At 40.9% G+C, this 20,685-nt stretch overlaps 1 protein-coding gene across 11 annotated transcripts in view; it reads left to right on the top strand.

The window, feature by feature from the left end:
- STXBP5L (syntaxin binding protein 5L) overlaps positions 1-20,685 on the top strand; it is a 415,289-nt gene that overhangs the window by 295,481 nt on the left and 99,123 nt on the right. For 7 of the 11 annotated variants that reach the window (XM_073231573.1, XM_073231576.1, XM_073231574.1 and 4 more), the window contains exons 19-20: positions 18,325-18,476; positions 20,391-20,522. In XM_073231573.1, the coding sequence (XP_073087674.1) occupies positions 18,325-18,476; positions 20,391-20,522 (284 nt within the window). The remainder of the gene's footprint in view (positions 1-18,324; positions 18,477-20,390; positions 20,523-20,685) is intronic. The other 4 variants (XM_037013174.2, XM_073231577.1, XM_073231579.1 and 1 more) reach the window with 2 other exon arrangements.

Genomic DNA, 20,685 nt, shown 5'->3' with positions numbered 1-20,685 from the left:
CATGGCTAGAACCTCCAGAGCTATGTTGAATAACAGTGGGGAGAGTGGACATCCCTGTCTTGTTCCTTATCTTAGGGGAAAAGCTTTCCGCTTTTCGCTATTATGTATGATGTTGGCTGTGGGTTTGTTGTATATGGCCTTTATTATGTTGAAGTACTTGCCTTCTATGCCCATTTTGTTGAGAGTTTTTATCATGAATGGATGTTGAATTTTGTTGAATGCTTTTTCAGTGTCTATGGAGATGATTATGTGGTTTTTGTCTTTCTTTTTGTTGATGTGGTGGATGATGTTGATGGATTTTCTAATGTTGTACCATCCTTGCATCCCTGAGATGAATCCCACTTGATCATGGTGTATGATCCTCTTGATGTATTTTTGAATTCAGTTTGCTAATATTTTTTTGAGTATTTTTGCATCTATGTTCATCAACGATATTAGATTGTAATTTTCTTTTTTGTGATGTCTTTGCCTGGTTTTGGTATTAGAATGATGCTGGCTTCATAGGATGAGTTTGGAAGTATTACTTCCTCTTCTACTTTTTGGAAAACTTCAAGGAGAATGGGGACTATGTCTTCTCTAAATGTCTGATAAAATTCAGCAGTGTAGCCATCTCCTCTGGAAGTTTTGTTCTTGGGTAGTTTTTTTTATTACAGATTCAATTTCATTGCTGGTTATTGGTCTGTTTAGATTTTCTGTTTCTTCCTGGATCAGTCTTGAAAGGTTGTATTTTTCTAGAAATTTGTCCATTTCTTCTAGTTTATCCTGTTTGTTAGCATATAGATTTTCATAGTATTCTCTAATAAGTCATGTATTCTGTGGTGTCCATAATGATTTTTCCTTTCTCATTTCTGATTTTGTTATTGTGTGTAGATTCTTTTTTTCTTAGTAAGTCAGGCTATGAGTTTATCTGTTTTGTTTATTTTCTCCAAGAACCAGCTCTTGGTTTCATTAATTTTTTTTATTGTTTTCTTCTTCCCAATTTTATTTGTTTCACCTCTCTTCTTTATTATGTCCCTCCTTCTGCTGACTTTCAGCCTCATTTGTTCTGCTTTTTCCAGTTTCAATAATTGTGAATTTAGATTATTCATTTGTGATTGTTCTTCCTTCTTTAAGTAGGCCTGGATTGCTATATACTTACTTTCCTCTTAGAACTGCCTTTGCTGCCTCCCACAGAAGTTGAGGCATTGTGCTTTTGTTGTCATTTGTCTCCATATATTGCTTGATCTCTGTTTTAATTTGGTCATTCATCCATTGATAATTTAGGAGCATGTTGTTAAGCCTCCATGTGTTTGTGAGTCTTTTTGTTTTCTTTGTACAATGTATTTCTAGTTTTATACCTTTGTGATCTGAGAAGTTGGTTGGTAGAATTTCAATCTTTTAATTTACTTATGTTCTTTTTGTGGCCTAGTGTGTGTGGTCTACTCTGGAAAATGTTCCATGTGCACTTGAGAAGAATGTGTATCCTGCTGCTTTTGGGTGGAGAGTTCTGTAGATGTCTGTCAGGTCCATCTGTTCTAATGTGTTGTTCAGTGCCTCTGTGTCCTTACTTATTTTCTGTCTGGTTGATCTGTCTTTTGGAGTGAGTGGTGTGTTGAAGTCTAACATGAATGCATTGCATTCTATTTCCTCCTTTATTTCTGTTAGTATTTGTTTCACATATGTAGTGGTCCTGTATTGGGTACATAGATATTCATAATGGTTATATCCTCTTGTTGGACTGACCCCTTTATCATTATATAATGTCCTTCTTTGTCTCTTGAGACTTTCTTTGTTTTGAAGTCTATTTTGTGTGATACAAGGACCGCCACACTGGCTTTTTTCTCCCTATTGTTTGCATGAAATATTCCATCCTTTCACTTTTAGTCTGTCTTTTGGTTTGAGGTGAGTCTCCTGTAAGCAGCCTATAGATGGGTCTCGCTTTTTTATCCATTCTATTACTCTGTGTCTTTTGATTGGTGCATACAGTCCATTTACCTTTAGGGTGAATATCGATAGATATGTGCTTATTGCCATTGCAGGCTATGGATTCGTGGTTACCAAAGGTTCAAGGATAGCTTCCTTACTGTCTAACCATCTAATTTAAGTCACTTATTACACTTTAATAAACACAGTCTGATGATTCTTTATTTCTCTCCTTTCTTTGTCTTCCTTGTCCACTTTTTATATGTTAGGTGTTTTATTCTGTAGTCATTGTGTTTCCCTTGACTGATTTTGTGGATAGCTGATTTTATTTTGCATTTAGTTAGTATTTGGCTGGTCTACTTTCTTTGCTGTGGTTTTATTTACTCTGGTAACAGCTATTTAGCCTTAGGCATACTTCCATCTAGAGTAGTTCCTTTAAAATACATTGTAGAGATTTTTTGTGGGAGGTAAATTCCCTCAACTTTTGCTTATCTGGAAATTGTTTAATAACTCCTTCAAATTTAAATGATAATCTTGCTGGATACAGTATTCTTGGTTTGAGGCCCTTCTGTTTCAATGCTTTGAACAAATCATGCCATTCCCTGTAAGGTTTCTGCTCTGATGTCTGATGATAGCCTGATAGGTTTTCCTTTGTAGGTGATATTTTTTCTCTCTCTGGCTGCTTTTTATACTTTATCCTTGTCTTTGATCTTTGTCATTTTAATTATTATATGTCTTGGTGTGGTCCTCCTTGGGTCTCTTGTGTTGGGAGGTCTGTGGACTTCCATGGTCTGAGAGACTATTTCCTTCCCCAGATTGGGGAAGTTTTCAGCAATTATTTCTTCAAAGACACTTTATGTCCCTTTTTCTTTCTCTTCTTCTTCCAGTACCCCTATAATGTGAATATTGTTCCATTTGCCTTGGTCACACAGTTCTCTTAATATTCTTTCATTCCTAAAGATCCTTTTCTCTCTCTCTGCCTCAGCTTCTCTGTATTCCTGTTCTGTGATTTGTATTCCATTAACAGTATCTCATCCAGTCTGCTCATAAATCCTTCCATTGTTTGTTTCATTTCTGTTATTTCCCTCCTGAATTCATCCCTTAGCTCTTGAATATCTCTGCAGCTCCATCATCATGTTCATGACTTTTATTTTGAATTCTTTTTCAGGAAGATTGGTGATTTCAGTCTCACCAAGCCCTATTTCTGGTGTTTGAGGGATTTTGGTCTGAACAAGGTTCTTCTTCCTTTTCATGGCGATGGTAGTGGTCACCAGTGAGTGGCATCTATGTCAGCTGGGAGAACAAATTCTCTTCCTGCTTGCCAGTCACCTTGCCTATCTCTGCTGTCTGTGCAAGTTAACCACACACAGGGAGCAGCCTCTTGGTTAATACCTAGGCTGCCGTGGGCTGGGTGGCCTTTGGGATGGCCTAGGGTGCTGTCAGGGATTGCAGGCAAGCACTTGCATGTTCTGCCATGAGCACAGAGCCCCTTTGTGCCTTCCAGACTGTGCACTCATCTCCTCTGTCTGCCAGTCAACCACACACAGAGAGCAGCCTCTGGTTTTATCCCCTATGCTGCCATGGGCAGGGCAGCCCTCAGGATGTCCTAAGGCACTGGCACGGGTCCCAGGTGAGCAGCGCATATTCTGCCATGAGAATAGATCCCCTTCGTGCCTTCTAGACTCTGTGCCCATCTCCACTGTCTGTGCTGGTCAACCACACACAGGGAGCAGCCTCTGGGTCTGGGCCAGTTACCCCTGCCCATGGAGAAGCCTGTGTGTTAAGCTGTGTGGTTGCTGTAGGCGGGACTTCTCCCAGACCATTCTGCATCTATGGTGGGTCAGATGGTTTGTTTGCACTGCTGGTGGGGCCAGTTGGGAAGAATGGCAGGTGCCTATCGCAATGATGGGCCTCAGAGCCACGTTGCCAACCAAGGGGTTAGGGTGCCTAAAGTTCCTTAAAATTCCCAGCCTACTCGGCTGAGTGTGCCAGGACAATTCTGTCCACCTCTTAAACCCTTTTCCCTTTAAGACTTTTAAAGTGCCTGGCTTTCTTTTTTCCCAGGGCAGCCAGCTGTGGGAACCTGTTCACAGTCTTAATCTTGGATTTTGCTTTTCCACTCCTCTAATATCCAGAGCACCATGTAATGTGTGTCTGTGCTCCTGGGGCAGATTACTAGGGCTGGTTATTTAGCAGTACTGTGCTTCTGTCGCGCGCCCCGTTCTCGCCGGCAAGAACAGCACACAACAATAGCAGGATTCTTCTGCAGAAAGCTTTATTCTTCAGCTCTTTTGTGACATAGACTGTCGGGCCAGACCCCGAGAGGAAGGAGAGGCCTGCTTATATAGCTCCCATGCTCTGATCTGGTTGGTGTAGCTTCACATGCCTTATTAGCATGACAGCTTGGTGATTCTCATTGGTCCTTATGCCAAGGCGCAATTAGCATGTGGTTTAGTGGGTGAGGTGTTTTGAAACTAGGCAGTGTTGGGCCTTCCGGCCAGCGCCATCTTATGGGCGCGGCTGCCAACATCTCCCCCTTTTTTGTTTTATAGAAGCTTAAAGCGGAACTTGCCAGCAGAGGCGGAGACAGAGGCCTGACCTCCATCATACTTCTTGATGCCCCCTTTTTGGAGAGGGGTTCTGGGCATCTACCCCTATGCAGTCAGGCATGCCTCTCAGAGGGGTCCAAGACCTCTTGCAGTGCTTTGCCTCGCATCCTCTGGCTGGCGTTGGGACCGCTTGGTACAAAGGGTTTGGACCCTTTTTCTCAACCCTCTTGCACCATGAGCTTCTTAAAGAAAGCTGTGATTAAGCAATGAGGTACTCGGGCCTGGTGCAGTGCCACATGGGCTCAGGGTGCAAGAGCTACCTCAAGCTAAAGCCGAGCTTCCTTCTTAAGCATATTGAGCCACACTTGGGGAGAGGCGCCATCGTCCACTGCCATTAGGGCTTGAGCAAGGATCACCTTGTCCTTCTTATGTTGATTGCGGAGTCTGCATAACAACCAGAGCAGGAGCATGAGACCTCCAAGCATGAACACGCCCATCCCAGCCATGCCCGCCCACTCCTTGACATGGGAGAGAGCTCTGAGGAACCACGAAGAGAGTCCTTCCGCTACGGAGATATCTAGACAGGTGGAGTTGATGTGGATTATTTCTCGCCGCAGCTCTTCTAGTGTCTCATCGAAGGCTTTGGACCAATTTCCTGAAAGATATTGGGACAGATCTCGTGACAGATTAGCTGCCTGTGTAAAATTATCATATTGAATGCTAGTAATGCAGAGGGCGCGATATTTCCGCTCACATCCCAATTGGGCCATTTGCCAGAGCACCTCTATTTGTTCCTCCATGAGATCTATGCGTTGATTGAGGATTATTATCCCTCCTTTCAGTTTGCCATCAAGTGTGGACTGTTGGTCCAGGGCAGAAGCTACTGAGGCCGCAAGGTTATTGAGCTCTGTGGCCGATTTGATGGAGGTATCTAAAGCTATACCAGCGGCGGTGGCTGCGACCGTGGTCGCGGAGATCAGGAGCACTAAGGCGGCCGTAACGCCGAAATCGCGCCTTTCTCGAAACAGAGTCATGGTGTTAGGGGCGTCTACGGGAACAGGGACCCAACGGGGGATGCGGACAACTAAAGCATTTGTAAAGTCACGCGCATCCCAACACTGGGACAGAAAGCAGGTTTCATTAGAGCAGGAGTCAAAGCTGCTGTTGGATAAGATAAACAGAAATGGGGGGTAGACGCATACAGGAGAGGGTGGAAATGGGGACTGATGTGTTTGGGTGAGGTTCACTTCGCCTTTGCCATAATTTTGGAATGACAGCCCGCATTCCCACGTCACCTGGGGAGCCGGCGACGACCCCTCACTGTTGGGTGCAGGGGTAACTGGGTGGCTAATATTGCCACAGTAGGAATAGTTGGAAGCTCCTACTTCCCCGCCCAGGAGGGCAGAAAAAGGGGAGATATCAGTGCATGAGCCATTGATTCCGCACAGCATCCACTTATGGAACGGATTCCTGTTTGGTTGCTGGTGGAACGGGCCTGTGAGTATTTCGCTCTCCCACCAGCTTTCCCGGGCTGGCCGTCCCTCCATATCTGGGGAAATGGTGAACTCCTGTCTCTCTGTGGCCCACGCTGTTACAGCAGATTGACAGTCGGTCCAGGGCCACTTTTCTCCCTCGTATTCACCTACACAATGAGGGGCATACCTGGGCTGGGGAGGCGGGCCGTATGTACTATTACGTTTTTGAGGGAAAGTGCCATTGATCCAGAGAACTCTACGGGTATCTGTGAAGAACCACCCGTATGTTTTTCTTCTTAATGTGATGCACGTATTCTTCCTGCCGGTCTCCTCAGTCGTGTTTAGTGGGACAGTGAAACATATAGATCCATTGGTCGTGAAAGATCGGTTTTCTCCCAGGGGGGCTACTAGGGTGTCTTTAGCTAAATAGGGCAGATTCATACTAGAATTGGTAGTGAAAAAGCGCGGAAAAACAGCCGCATTGAAGCGGACAGGCATAGGTTTAGGAAAGGCAGACAGGATTCCCCATCTCAATACTCCCTGAGTCGGGGCCTCCAGTGTCAGGAGCAGGGTCAGGAGGTACAGGGAAGTCATCTCCTTTGCTGAGGACTTTCCTCGTTAGGCGCTCCGGGATCCAGAAGGGGTTTTCTTCACCCTGGGGGAAAACACATACAGCTCCCCTGGATCTGATTATGATTGGATCCGGGCCCTTCCATTGGTTAGATAACACATCCTTCCATTTTACTAGTTCTTGTGGGTCTTTTGGCCACTGATTATGGCGATCCGCTGCTGTATGGCCCTGAGCATCCAGATTCAAAAAATTTATAGTGAAAAGTGCTAGGGCTATGGCAGTTTTTGGTGTGGGGGGTATATCTTCAATTCCCCCTTTTTGTTTAAGTAAATAGGATTTGAGCGTGCGGTTCGCGCGTTCCACAATCCCTTGACCCTGTGGGTTGTAGGGAAGGCCAGTGATATGTTTTATCCCCATGTGATGACAAAATTGAGCAAATTTTGTAGAGGTATAGGCTGGGCCATTGTCTGTTTTCAGAATCTGTGGTAACCCCCAAGCGCTCCAAGCTTCAAGGCAGTGCTGGATGACATGGGAAGCTTTCTCTCCTGACAATGGGGAGGCAAAGGTGACTCCTGAACAAGTATCCACGGATACATGTACATATTTCAGTTTCCCAAAAGACGAAATATGCGTCACATCCATTTGCCAAACTTGTAAAGGCCTAATACCTCTGGGGTTAATCCCAACATGAGGTGTGGGAAGGAAGCTGCAGCAGTGTTGGCAGCTAAGGACAATGTTCCTAGCTTCGGCCCTGGTTATGCTAAACCGCTTGCGCAGTGTTTCGGCAGTGACATGAAATTGTGCATGGAATTTTGAAGCTGCGGTGATAGGGTCTAGCAGGGGAAAAGCTATATTTCTGGTTGCGAGGTCTGCTAGGTGGTTGCCTTGGGTCATAGGCCCGGGAAGGCCTGAATGTGCTCTGATATGAGTTATATACAAAGGAGATTGCCTATGAAGTAGTGCTGATTGCATCTGTTTGAATAAGGTGGCTACTGGGCTGGACGCTTTAATTAGCCCGGCCACTTCTAGAGATTTGACTGCATTAACTACATAACAGGAGTCAGACACAATATTTAAAGGTTCAGGAAAGATTTGTAGGACCTCTAAGACTATGCGACATTCCACTATTTGTGGAGTGTCAGGCGTGTAGCCTTTTGTCACAACTTTGCCATCATGGACATAGGCACCTGTGCCTGTCTTAGACCCGTCCGTGTAAACTGTTTTTCCATGAGGCAGCGGGGTTAGGCTAGTGACCCGAGGAAATACTAGGAGATGATTTTTGGCGAAGTTGATGAGGGGATGTTTAGGGAAATGATTATCAAAGGTTCCTGAGAAACTGTAAGCAAGTATGGCCCAATCATCGTTCATAGCACATAATACTTGTATCTGTTCTACGCTGTAAGGGGTTATAATTTTAGCTGGAGCCTCTCCGAAATGTGTCATGGAGGTTTTTACTCCTCTCAAAGCAAGTTTGGCCACGGCTGCTGGATAGTACTCTATTGTCCTAGCCTGAGAGGCTTGGGGATGGATCCAGATCAGTGGGCCGTGCTGCCATAAGACTGCTGTTGGCAGCTCCGGGGTGGGAAGCACACACAACTCAAAGGATTCATTCGATTGCACTCTATTTAATTGTGCTGTCATCAAAGCCTGTTCTACTTTGCGAATGGCTTGTAATGCCTCAGGTGTGAGGGAGCGCGGTGACGTTAGTTGTGGGTCTCCTTCTAGGGTTTTAAATAGTGGAGTCAATTCAGTGGTGGGTATCTTTAAGTATGGGCGCAACCAATTAATATCCCCTAGGAGTTTTTGGAAGTCATTCAAATTTCGCAATTGATTATGTCTTATCTCAAGCTTTTGGGGGCAAATTACATCTGTGTAAATGGTTGCTCCTAGGAATTTGCTAACACTAGATTTTTGGACCTTCTCGCTTGCTATATTCAGTCTCCAATTTTCTAGGGATCTAGTGAGATCTATATATGCTTCTTCTATTTCTGCTGGTTGTGGGGAGCAAAGAAGGATGTCATCCATGTAATGGATGATCTTTAGTGTGGGATAGGTCTTACGAATTGGGTCTAGCGCTCACTGAACATACAGTTGACATATGGTGGGGCTATTTGCCATTCCTTGAGGGAGGACCTTCCACTGAAATCTGGCATCGGGTTGTTCATGGTTAATAGCTGGCAAAGTAAAAGCAAATCTTTCCCTGTCCTTGGAGCTTAGAGGTATAGAAAAGAAACAATCTTTAATATCTATTATGAGCACTTTCCATTCTTTGGGTAAGGCAGAGAGGAGTGGCAGTCCCCGTTGTACGGGTCCAAGCATTCTCATTTGAGCATTTACTGCTCTCAGATCATGAAGCAACCTCCATGATCCTGACTTTTTCCTGATTACAAATATGGGTGTGTTCCATGGGGACACAGAGGGTTCTAGGTGTCCCACTTGGAGCTGCTCTTGCACTAAGCAATGAGCTGCTTCTAATTTTTCAGAGGATAGGGGCCACTGAGGAACCCATACGGCCTCCTCTGTGAGCCAAGGTATGGGCATGGCATCTTCAATGGCCCCTATGAAAAACCCAGGCCGTGACGGTCATTCTTTACTTTGGGCAGGATGGGCTCTATGTGTCCCTGTTGGTGTTTCCCCAGCCCCTTGCCAGGGATGTATCCCATGTCCATCATCATGCCTTGGGCGGGGGTGGAGTATTCATTAATGAGTTTGAGGCCTAAGTCTCTCATGACATCCCTCCCCCATAAATTGACCGGTAGAGGGAGTACATAAGGGGTGACTGTACCCTCTTGTCCTTCAGGGGCTCGCCATTTCAATGGTTTGGCACTAATTGAAGGGCTTGACTCATATCCTAAACCTTGTAATGAATGTGAGGATTGGGTCACAGGCCACTTGGAGGGCCACCAGGTTGCAGAGATAATACTTTTATCTGCTCCAGTGTCTAGGATTCCCTCAAAGCTCTTTCCCTCTATTTGAAGGGTTAATTTTGGTCTGTCTGCTAAATCCAATACTATAAATGCTGAGTTCCAATTGGATGAACCAAAGCCCTTCTCCCCTCTCTCCCCACCAGCAGCGGGGTATAGAGCATGCAAACTAGGTAATACTAACAGTTGGGCAATACGGTCTCCCGGGGATATGGGATAGATTCCTCTGGGGGCTGAACACATGATTTTCACCTGTCCTTCATAATCTTGATCTATGACTCCGGGATGAACTACCAGGCCTTTCAATGCGGTAGAGGAGCGCCCCAGAAGTAACCCAACAGTGTTGGGTGGTAGGGGTCCCTTAAAGTCTGAGGGGATGGGCTGGACCCCCATCTGTGGAGTTAACACTATTCTGGTGGTGGCACGGATGTCCAATCCTGCGGAACCCGGAGTGGCTCTCCTCGGGGGGCCTGGTTGCTCCCGAAGGACACTTGCGTGCTGGCTGCCCCATATATTTGCGGGCCCTGGTGACGGGGGCCCCTCTGGGCGTTTTTTGGCAACTCTAAGGGTTTCCCATCTATGTCTTTAATAGACCGGCACTCATTGGCCCAATGCCTGCCTTTCTTACACTTAGGGCACAATCCGGGGGTCTTCTGGGTTGTTTGTTCTGCAGCTGGGCTCCTACACTCTCTCTTTATATGTCCTAATTTCCCGCATTGAAAGCATTTGATATTTTTATTAGTGCTCCTGGCTTGTTTGTGGCTCTGTAATATGGCTGCGGCCAGGCCCGCGTTTGTAAGCGGCCCTCCTATCTCTCGACAGGCTTTCAGCCAGGCACTCAACCCCTTCTGTTTCCACGGCGTAATAGCCTGCCTACATTCCTTGGTGCATTGCTCAAACACCAACTGTTCTACTAGGGGCATGGCCTGTTCCTGATCCCCAAATATCCTGCCTGCGGCCTCCATCATACGAGCAACAAAGTCAGAAAATGGTTCAGTCGGCCCCTGGATGATCTTTGTTAAATTCCCTGATACTTATCCTTTATTTGTAAGAGCTTTCCACGCCTTAGCGGCGCATGTGTTTATTTGCGCGTAAAGCTGCGCAGGGAAAGCTGTCTGATTCGCCGCCCACTGCCCCTGGCCTGTCAACATATCGTAAGTCCAATGAGCCACGGGAGGTCCCTCGGCTGCATTTGCGCGTGCTTGGGACATACTGATGTCATGCCACAATGCCTTCCATTCTATATATTGTCCCATACTGGCTAGGCACGCTTTCGTTACATATTGCCAGTCTGCGGGTGTCATGGCTGTTTCGGTTAATCTCTCTACTTGTGCTATGGTGTAATTGGCACTAACCCCGTAAGCTCGGACAGACTCCGCCAGGTCCTTAACTTGTTTATGACTCAAGGGTTGATGGGAACGTACGCCATCATCTTCAAAGACAGGAAACATTTGTCTGATTGCCTGGAGAGTATCTGGGTGACAGAACGAAAGTGCGCCACTCCCGTAAGGCGGCGGGGCCATAGGTGTCGGGGGACACCTTGCTTTCGCTTTTTCCTTGGGCCGCTTTTCGACTATGCTGGTTCCCTTTCTTCTAAACTCTGCGGTTTTATTTTCTTCCCCTTCCTCTGCGGACGTTAATTCCTCCTCAGATTCCCTATTGGAGAGTTGGAGGTCCCTCAGCTCTTTCCAGGGGTATTTACTATTTTCTCCGAGGCGATCGTCACTCGCTTCTCGGGGCTCTTTCGCTTTTGCCCTAGGCGGGCTTTCTCCCTCACTCTGAGGTCTCTTTACTTTCGTTTTTGTGGCTTTTCGGCCGCGCGCGCTCTCTGTTTCCCGTTCCCTTTCTGACATGCTCTCTTGGATATCTGTCAATGCTCTCTGACCTTCTTTTATTACCTTTTCACATCTCTCATCTTGCAGACAAGCTCTAATCAGTTTCCAGAGGGGCCTGGTGCCTCCCCTCAGGCTACCTTCCTCCTCCTCCCTATCAAGATCTTTCCCCAGTTTGTCCCAGCTCGGGATTGAGAGGGACCCTGAACAAATGAACCAGGGGGCCACACGATCTATCTCCTTAACAAAAGATCCTAAGACCTTGCTGGAGACCTTCAAGTTTCGCTCCTTGAGAGCTGTCTGCAGTGCCGTGACTAATGACGGTGCATTCCCCATGGTGCCTCTTTATCTACAGAGAACCATTAGCCACCACCCGAAAAAGCAGGGGCCTCTTGGAACTTACCTCTCCGGACTTTCTTCTGACCTGCAGTTCTTAATCCTCTCCAGATGTCTGAAGGGTCCTCCCTGTGCCGGTGATGTTCTGGTTCCCGGGTTTCGGCACCACTTGTCGCGCGCCCCGTTCTCGCCGGCAAGAACAGCACACAACAATAGCAGGATTCTTCTGCAGAAAGCTTTATTCTTCAGCTCTTTTGTGACATAGACTGTCGGGCCGGACCCCGAGAGGAAGGAGAGGCCTGCTTATATAGCTCCCATGCTCTGATCTGGTTGGTGTAGCTTCACATGCCTTATTAGCATGACAGCTTGGTGATTCTCATTGGTCCTTATGCCAAGGCGCAATTAGCATGTGGTTTAGTGGGTGAGGTGTTTTGAAACTAGGCAGTGTTGGGCCTTCCGGCCAGCGCCATCTTATGGGCGCGGCTGCCAACATGCTTCCACTCCCTACCCACTCTGATTCTTTTCCTTCCACTGGTGAGCAGGGTTTGAGGTGTACTCAGGTCCCACCGGGTCATGGCTTTGTATCTTACCCTTTTCCATGAAATGTTGGGTTCTCACAGATGTAGCCTGACTGGTGTACTGTATCTTCTGGTCACTCTTTTAGGAATAGTTGTATTCGTTGTATTTTCAAAATATATATTGTTTTGGGAGGAGATTTCCACCACCCTATTCATGCCACCATCTTTTCCTCAGTATGAAAATCATTTTGAAGAGTAAATATATAAATTAAGAGAATGTAACAAGGTAACTGAAAGAAGAAAATGCATGGAAAAAAAGAGGGTGAGAAAAGTCTTAAAGGAATCTAATGATATAATATAATGTGAATATTTTATTTTTATTCCAAAAACAAAAGGAATTATGTTGAGTCACCTCTTCTTTTATTACCAGCTCTTTTTCCTGCCATAATTTCCAGAAAATAAAGCAGCATTGGGCTTTGATGGTTAGGCTTAGTGGCAGTTATGTTTTTGATTACTGAGACAATCTGGTGTAGAATTAAAGATCACAGGCACTACAGTGCAATTCTTTGGTATTCAAATCTTAATTCTGCTTCTTTCTATCTGTTTAGTATTTGAAAAATTACTTAAACTTCCTGTGCTCTATTTCCTTATCTGTAAAATGATAAAATGTTGATAATATTAACTGTATTAATATGTATGAAATGTATCTTTTTAGGCTCAGAGCAGGATATGCAGGACATATTCAGAATAGAATAATTTGAGAAATTTTTAATAAATTGATTATTTATCTAGGAAGTAAAGAAACAACCAAAATAGTGTAGTATCTCAGGGCTAGGAAGAACAGTGCTTTATTACATCCTGTCAAATAATAACTAAAAAATAGTTAGTTATTGCCATTTTATTTGCTTGAATACAAAGTAAACCAATAATAGATTAGTTTTATCTAACAAATAATTTATATATGAGTACAAGAGATCATGATGGTGGAGTAGGAAGATTCTGAGCTCATGTCCTCCCATGGACACACCAAAACTATAACTGCATAAGAAACAACTTTCTCTGAGAACATAAAGAGTAGCAGAAGACCTCTTCCACAGCTGAAGATGTAAAGAAAAAGCCACATTAAGATGGGTATGAGGAGCAGGAATACAGTACTGGTCAGAAACTCTACCACTGGTACCATCACCCAAAATGGGAGGAATATCACAAAGGTAGAAATATACCCTGAGGAGTAAGAGGTTAAAGACCCACAACAGGCATACTGGAAAGATGAACCCCTAACATATGGCTTTGAAAAATCAGTGGGGCTTACCTCCAGGAGAGCAGGAGAGCTGTAGGAAACCAAGATTCCTCTCTTAAAGGACCCACGTACAAACTCACTTGCTCCAAGACCCAGTACAGAGGCAGCAGCTTGAAAGTGCCCAGACCATATGTGAAGGAGGTTTATTGATGAACTTTAGGGTGTGTACCAGAGGGACAGGGATCTGTAAGAACTTTCTCTGAAAAAAGAAGTACTTGGTGAACACCATTTTTCATACTCTTTCTGCCTTGCAGGCCCCTCACTGATTAGTACCATTACTGATCATCTCCATGTACCTTGCTAACACCACTCACCCAACCCCAGCATTTCCCTGTGGACCCATCCTGCTCAACCTTTCCATATGGCAGGCACCATTCCAAGTTGCTTCCTGCAACACCACACCCAGTAGGTAGTCTCAACTAGGAATGGCATCCCACAAAACTGGCTCCCATACCACCCCACCTGGCAGGTAGCCTCAACCTGAATGGGAAACCTCCCCAAAAAAGGGGCTCCTGCCATGGAAGAAGGGGGCAGCCCTGCTCACAAGTGTACCTGAAATAGTCACAGCCAGCTTTGAAGCCAGCCAAACTGGGGCTAGACCTGTGTACCAGAATACCCAGAGAAGCCACAAATGGGCCCTTCCACCAACCACACTGACATCCAGTATGCATATCAGTGCACCTGTAGCAGTTACAAATGGGCATCTCAGTCAGCAGGGCCAAGTTCTAACTCTACCCACCAGTATGCCTGCAGCAAACCCCACATACAACAGAAATACATACAATAGGTATGTACTTATTGCCATTGCAGGCTTTAGATTCCTGGTTCTTTTTGGTAGTATTTTAAACTAAATATCTATTAATATTAAAAATACTTTATTGCGGTATAATGTATATTAAATAAAATTCACCAATTTTAAGTATGCAATATGAGTTTTGACAAATGAACATGACATATTTGTATATGCAAACAATCTAATGACATTAAAAGCATCCATTACCTCACAAAGTTCCTTTGTATATTCAGTTATCACCCTTCATTCCTTGGTCCCTCAGAACCACTGATTTGCTTACTATCACTGTAATTTTGCATTTCTACAATTTCATATGAATAGAAGCATAAATTGTGTGTTTTCTTTTACTTAGAATAATGCTTTTGTGATTTATGCATGTTATGTATCTCTCTGGCTTGTTCCTTTACATTCTTTCACAATATTCCATTAGGTAAATACTCAAAACTGTTTATCCGTTCACCATTTGATGGAAGTTTGGGCTGTTACCAGTTCTGGACTGTAAATCTGCTATTAACATTCAGATACAATTCTTTGTGTAACATTAGTTTTGCATTTTCTCAGGTAAATAAGAGTGGAATAACTGGGTCATATGGTAAATATATGTTTATAAGGCAGAAATGAACTATTTTTTAATTCATTTTGTTATCATTAATCTACAATTACATGAAGAACATGTTTACTAGGCTCCCCCCTTCACCAAGTCCCTCCACAAACCCCTTCAGTCACTGTCCATCAGCGTAGTAAGATGCTGTAGAATCACTACTTGTCTTCTCTGTGTTGTACAGCCCTCCCTTTGCCCCTCCCCCCACATTATACATGCTAATCATAAGGCCGCCTTTCTTTTTCCCCACCCTTATCCCTCCCTTCCCACCAATCCTCCCCAGTCCCTTTCCCTTTGGTAACTGTTAGTCCATTCTTGGGTTCTGTGAGTTGGCTGCTACTTTGTTCCTTCAGTTTTTCTTTGTTCTTATACTCCACAGATGAGTGAAATCATTTGATACTTGTCTTTCTCCATCTGGCTTATTTCACTGAGCATAATACCGTCTAGCTCCATCCATGTTGTTGTAAATGGTAGGATTTGTTTTCCTCTTATAACTGAATAATATTCCATTATGTATGCGTACCACATTGAAGGACTTATTTCTTGTAGTATACATCTCCTAGTGATGAATTCCCTCACATTTTATTCATATGTAAAAATCTGTATTACACTATTTGAAAGATATATATTCTGGGTAGTAGAATTTTACTTGGACAGATTATTTTCATTTGTTACTTTAAAGATGTTATTCCAATGTCTTTTGGTTTGTGTAGTTTCTGATATAAGTAGATTTCATCATTCTTATCTTTGTTCTATGTAGGAAATACATCTTTCTTCTCTGGCTGCTTTTAACAATTTCTATCATTAATTTTCAGGAATGTGATTATGACTGTATTTTTTCTTTGGTGTATTTTGCTTAGGATCCTTTTAATTTCTTGGATATCTAGGTTTATTATTATCATCAAATTTGGCTATCATTTGGCTATTTTGGCTCTCATTTCTTCAATTATGATTCCTGCTGACCTTCCTTTAGAAATTCCAATTACATTTATTCTAGATTGTTCAATTTTGACCGGGGGTAGTGATCTTTATTGTTTTGTTTTGTTTTGTTTTGTTTTTTCTCTCTGGTTTGATTTTGAAAATTTTCTATTGTTATTTATTCAAGTTCACTATATTTCTCTTCTTGAATGTCTAATATTCAGGTGATTTTTCATTTCAGATATTTTTTTGTCTCTAGAAATTTTATTTGCATTTTTATTATACCTTCCATTTCTCACTTTATCACATTCATGTTTTCCTTAATCTTAAATACCTGGGATACATTTTTAAGTCATTTTTAACATCCTTGACTGCTAATTTCCTCATGTTTCATTTCTTGGCATATTTCTTTTATCTTTTTCCTCTGGTTATTGGTTTTGTTTTTTCTGATTCTTTATATGCCTGCTCCCATTTATATAATGAAAATTGTAGACTTTACATTTATGGTGGTATTTTGTTGAATTCTTTCAATAGTGTTGGATATTTTTCTGGAAGGCAGCTATATTACTTAAAATTATTGTTTTTAAGTCTTTTAAGGGTGAGTCCAGAAAAGCCTTTATGACTAATTTGTCCACATTACTGAAGTGATACCTATATCTGCTTTTCCATGAATAAGGAAATCTCAACAGTATGACTAGCAGTAACATGTTCTCAGTCTTGTATGGGCTTTGGGAATTGTTCTGCTTTATCATTTAGTGGTTCTTTCCTCACATGGATGCACAGATCAGTACCTAGCCAAAATCTCAGGAGGACCATTCTGTAAATCTCTGTGCACTTTCTGTGTAGCTCTCATCTCTTTAGCATTTTGCCTCAGATTTCTAACTGCTTTTGAGCATCAGACTCTCATCTCTGTCTCCTCAATTCAATGAGACAACTGATCTCTGAGTTTATTTCCTGTGCTCTAGCTTGGGAAATCTTCCCATTCACTAAGCAAAAACACTTATTTTTAACTAGAATACCTAAAGTTTATGTTGATTATTATCCTTCTCTAATCTCACCCTATATTGCCAGTTGATCAATATATAAAAACTGTTTAATATATTTTGTCCAGTTTCCTAGTTATTTAAGGTAGATGAAATCCAGTATCCTTACTAACTTTTCAGCAATCACTTCCTGACCTCCCTAATCTAAGGTATAACTTTTCAGTTTTTATTTTTAATTCACAGATAAAAATAATTATTTTGGTGTATCATATATATTAGTTGCCTATTTTTTTCCTGTCAGTATTGCATTTGGGAACTCTATATCTGTAAGTATAAATAATTAACTATATTTTAGCATTAAAAGTTTAGAGATACTAACTTGCTAAAATATGTAATATGTATAATAGTTCACTTATTATTTTATTACTTGTTAAGATTAATTCTACTTTTATGTAGAAAATTTTCACAGTACTCTAATAATAAATTTCTGATCTGATGCTTATAAAAGGCCTGTGAACTAGATAAATCTAATACTATAATTATCATTATAAAGAAACTATGGCCCAGCAAAAATTCATTTGATTTTTCTCAAAGTCACATAATCTATAAATGATACAGATAGGATCTTCTGACTTTTATAACAATACTTTTTCAAGTTTCCAGTGCCTTTCTCACCAGAAGATGTAGAAATTTATGTGAAATAGCAAAACATCTAGTATGATACAACTTTTCTTTTAACTTGTGAGGAAGGCTGTGTGCTAGAATGGAAAGAAATAGATTGAGAAAAGAAGATAATTTGTCAACCAGATTTAATCTAATAATAAAACAACATGAAACTCATATAAAATCAGCAAAACAGCATTCATACAACTAGTGTATATTTAGTGTGGGAAGCGAAAAGCACAGATTTACGATTGTTCAGCCTAGAGGGCATGTTGTAAAAGGAGAAAAAAGAGAGTTAGTATGCCTAATGGCTAAAGTGCCCAAATGCTTGCTTAGGAAAGCTGTTTTAATTTCTTAGGAGATTTAATTAAGAAATTAATCAAATGGTCTTTGTCTTTTAATAAATGGAACAAAATAAAGAACAAAGGAGTGAAAATTTTTAGATTTTTGTAAATTGAATTTGTTTTTATTGCGGTGTCAAAAATTTAGATATATAAATTTTTATGTACAACTGTATGTTAAATATATACTCTGTTTAACAAGAGAACTAATTTTGAGCCTAATGGTTACAATTTTATTTGAAAAAGGCATCTAATTACATATGCCTAAGCATCTGTAGCTATTAAAGTGTAATATTTCAACCTATTTCCCCATTGGACAGCAAAAAGATTTTATATGGTTCTTCTGTGAAAACATGAACAAGTTAAAAGGCAGATTGGATAGTCACTACTTAGATGTTAAAATGGGATTGCAAGTTATTCCTGTTTTTTGCATTGGTCAGGCTATTATTCAGTCGACCTATTCTATGTAAAGGCACAATATCCGTCCTCGCTTTACACTAATCACTGCCTAGCCTCTCCAACTCTAAGGCATTACTTTCCAGTAATCTTGTTTTTAAATCAAATATAAAAATAATAATTGCTGTGATACATTCTAGTTGCATATTTTTTTTCTCTCAGAGTTGCATTTGGGAACTGCAATGGGTTGGCTGTGGTGGATTTTATACAGAAGACAGTACTGTTAAGCATGGGGACCATTGACCTGTATAGATCAAGTGACCTATACCAACGACAACCACGGTCTCCTCGAAAAAACAAGCAGTTCATTGCAGGTAGGAGATAAAACAAGATGGTTATGAACTTGATTAGTTCATGTTTTTCTTCTGTGATGCTATTCAAATGCTTGGCAATATAATAAAGTTAACATATTTATAATACCACTTAAATAAAATTGGCAGAACCATGGTGAGACTATTTGAAAGGGTAAAAGAGGTGTTTAAACTTCAATTTGCTATTAAAGTTAGGAAGCATCTCAAGTTTCTTAAAGTCCTAAGAAAAAAAAAAGAAGCTGTTAAAAAAAATGCTATGAAAATCAAACAAAAGTCCTTACAAAGGTTGTGTTAAATAGGATAATTTTATTCTAATATATCTGGCTCCTTTAAAAATATAATTTTAGGTCATTCACTACTTTTAAGTTTTTAAATTAACTCCATATTTTAGCTGTCACCTTTCCTTGTTGGATGCTGACTTTTTTTAGAGGTTTTTTTTTACAACGACAGTAAAAATTATTAATTCACATTTTTAAGTTATACAAAATATGACATTTTTCTTAACAGGAGCAACAAATTGATTTATTTTGCTATAAATATAAATATGATAGGTTAATTGGGATGTAAGCAGAAATACTTTCTATACAGTGGCAAAATTTGATATGCCAAATTATCCTAAGTTTTAGTGAAATTTCAATATATATCAAAATAGTTGACTTTGTAAACATTGCCAAAATTTTGTGTATTTTCTCTCTACTGACATAGGTAAATTGGTAAGAAAAATTAGGTAAGCCAAAGTTTTGCAATACATCTGTAGTATTATGTGTTTTTTCAGACAGTAATTTGAAAGTTTCTACTTTCTAAAAAAAAATCAATACTGAAACCTTTACTAAATATACCCATGTAAACAATATTTTAAAATATAAAGTACAAGACGGCAAGTGTTATTTTCTAAATAGTGGGTGTGCCAAATTTAACATCTGAATGTCATAAAAGAATGGACTAATGAAAAACTACTTGATATACTAAAATTTTTCCTCTTTCTTAGTCTTTCTTTTGTAAATCTCAGACCTTCCCAAATTGCTAGTTTAAATCCTTCTCAGGAGCACAAGAGTTTTCCTTCAGAACCTCAAGTTTATTTTTTTTGTTAGGGATCTCAACTTTAGCAATATTTCAGGAGTGCTGAAAATTTCAAATTCTATAGGTTATACCTCTACCACTGCTGGCTTTTGAAAGGGAGGCAGAATAAGAGAAATTGTACATGCATGGACCATAAGAGTCCCTCATAATTGGTAAAGAAAAGGTTGATTTTTGAAAGTTCATAGACTCTAGAATAGCAAGATGTTATGGAATAAAAGAGATTGTTTTTATGCTGAAAGCATCAATTCAATCAGAAAATTTGTGGATCCCATGACAGCATCTAAGTTACTTGCTAGATATACACAGTGGGGTAACAAACTATATAGTCTGACAAATGTAATACAACTTTTATTTAATTTCATTTAAACTTGTTGAGCCTCAACACTTATGAATAGAGTTTAGAGTTTTGATCACTTTATATCAGGAAAAACTGTGATAAAATTGTTAATTCCATTTATATTTAGTATATAAAATGACTACAATGAATACTTATGTTATAAAAATAAAGTACTAAAGACTAAAATCCCTAAGCTTTCTTTTAAATACTGAAGATTAAAGACAATCATTTTGATATTTATGAGGTAACTTGTATGTATTATTTACAAGACAAAAAAGTCTGCTATGTAAAAAGCATATTAGATAAATATGCCATCTATTTTAAAAGATACTTGATTAAATAAAATTACTACAGCATTCTCATCATTCATCTATCACCTCTTACTTTGTAATTGATTTTTTTTTAGTATCTCCTCTCTAATTTGATTACCTAAACTTGCTGCTATTTCTTCATCTTGGCTGTTCTAGATTCTGGTATGATATCACTTCCTTTCACTTTAGACTATTTTTCTCTCCTTCCTCTGCCTGCTGCTGATGCTGGTGTTCTGGCATGTTCCAAAGACAACTTTTGCATGCGTGGCCTGTCTAACTTTTATCCTGATTTAACGAAACGGATCCGTACTTCCTATCAGAGTAAGTTCTACAAAGGTTAGGCAAATAGCTTTTTTAAGTTATAATGCTGGAATTAAATCCTGTTTAAACACATCTGTGCTCAGTAATGTGTTTTTTAAAACACATTCAGCATGCATGCAAATTTTTGTTTTGTTATGGAAGTGCAACCTTATCATTTTAATAA

The sequence above is a fragment of the Manis javanica genome, chromosome 3 (assembly GCF_040802235.1).
Source record: "Manis javanica isolate MJ-LG chromosome 3, MJ_LKY, whole genome shotgun sequence".
Lineage (NCBI taxonomy): Eukaryota > Metazoa > Chordata > Mammalia > Pholidota > Manidae > Manis > Manis javanica.
This window is presented reverse-complemented; position numbering and strand designations above follow the sequence as displayed.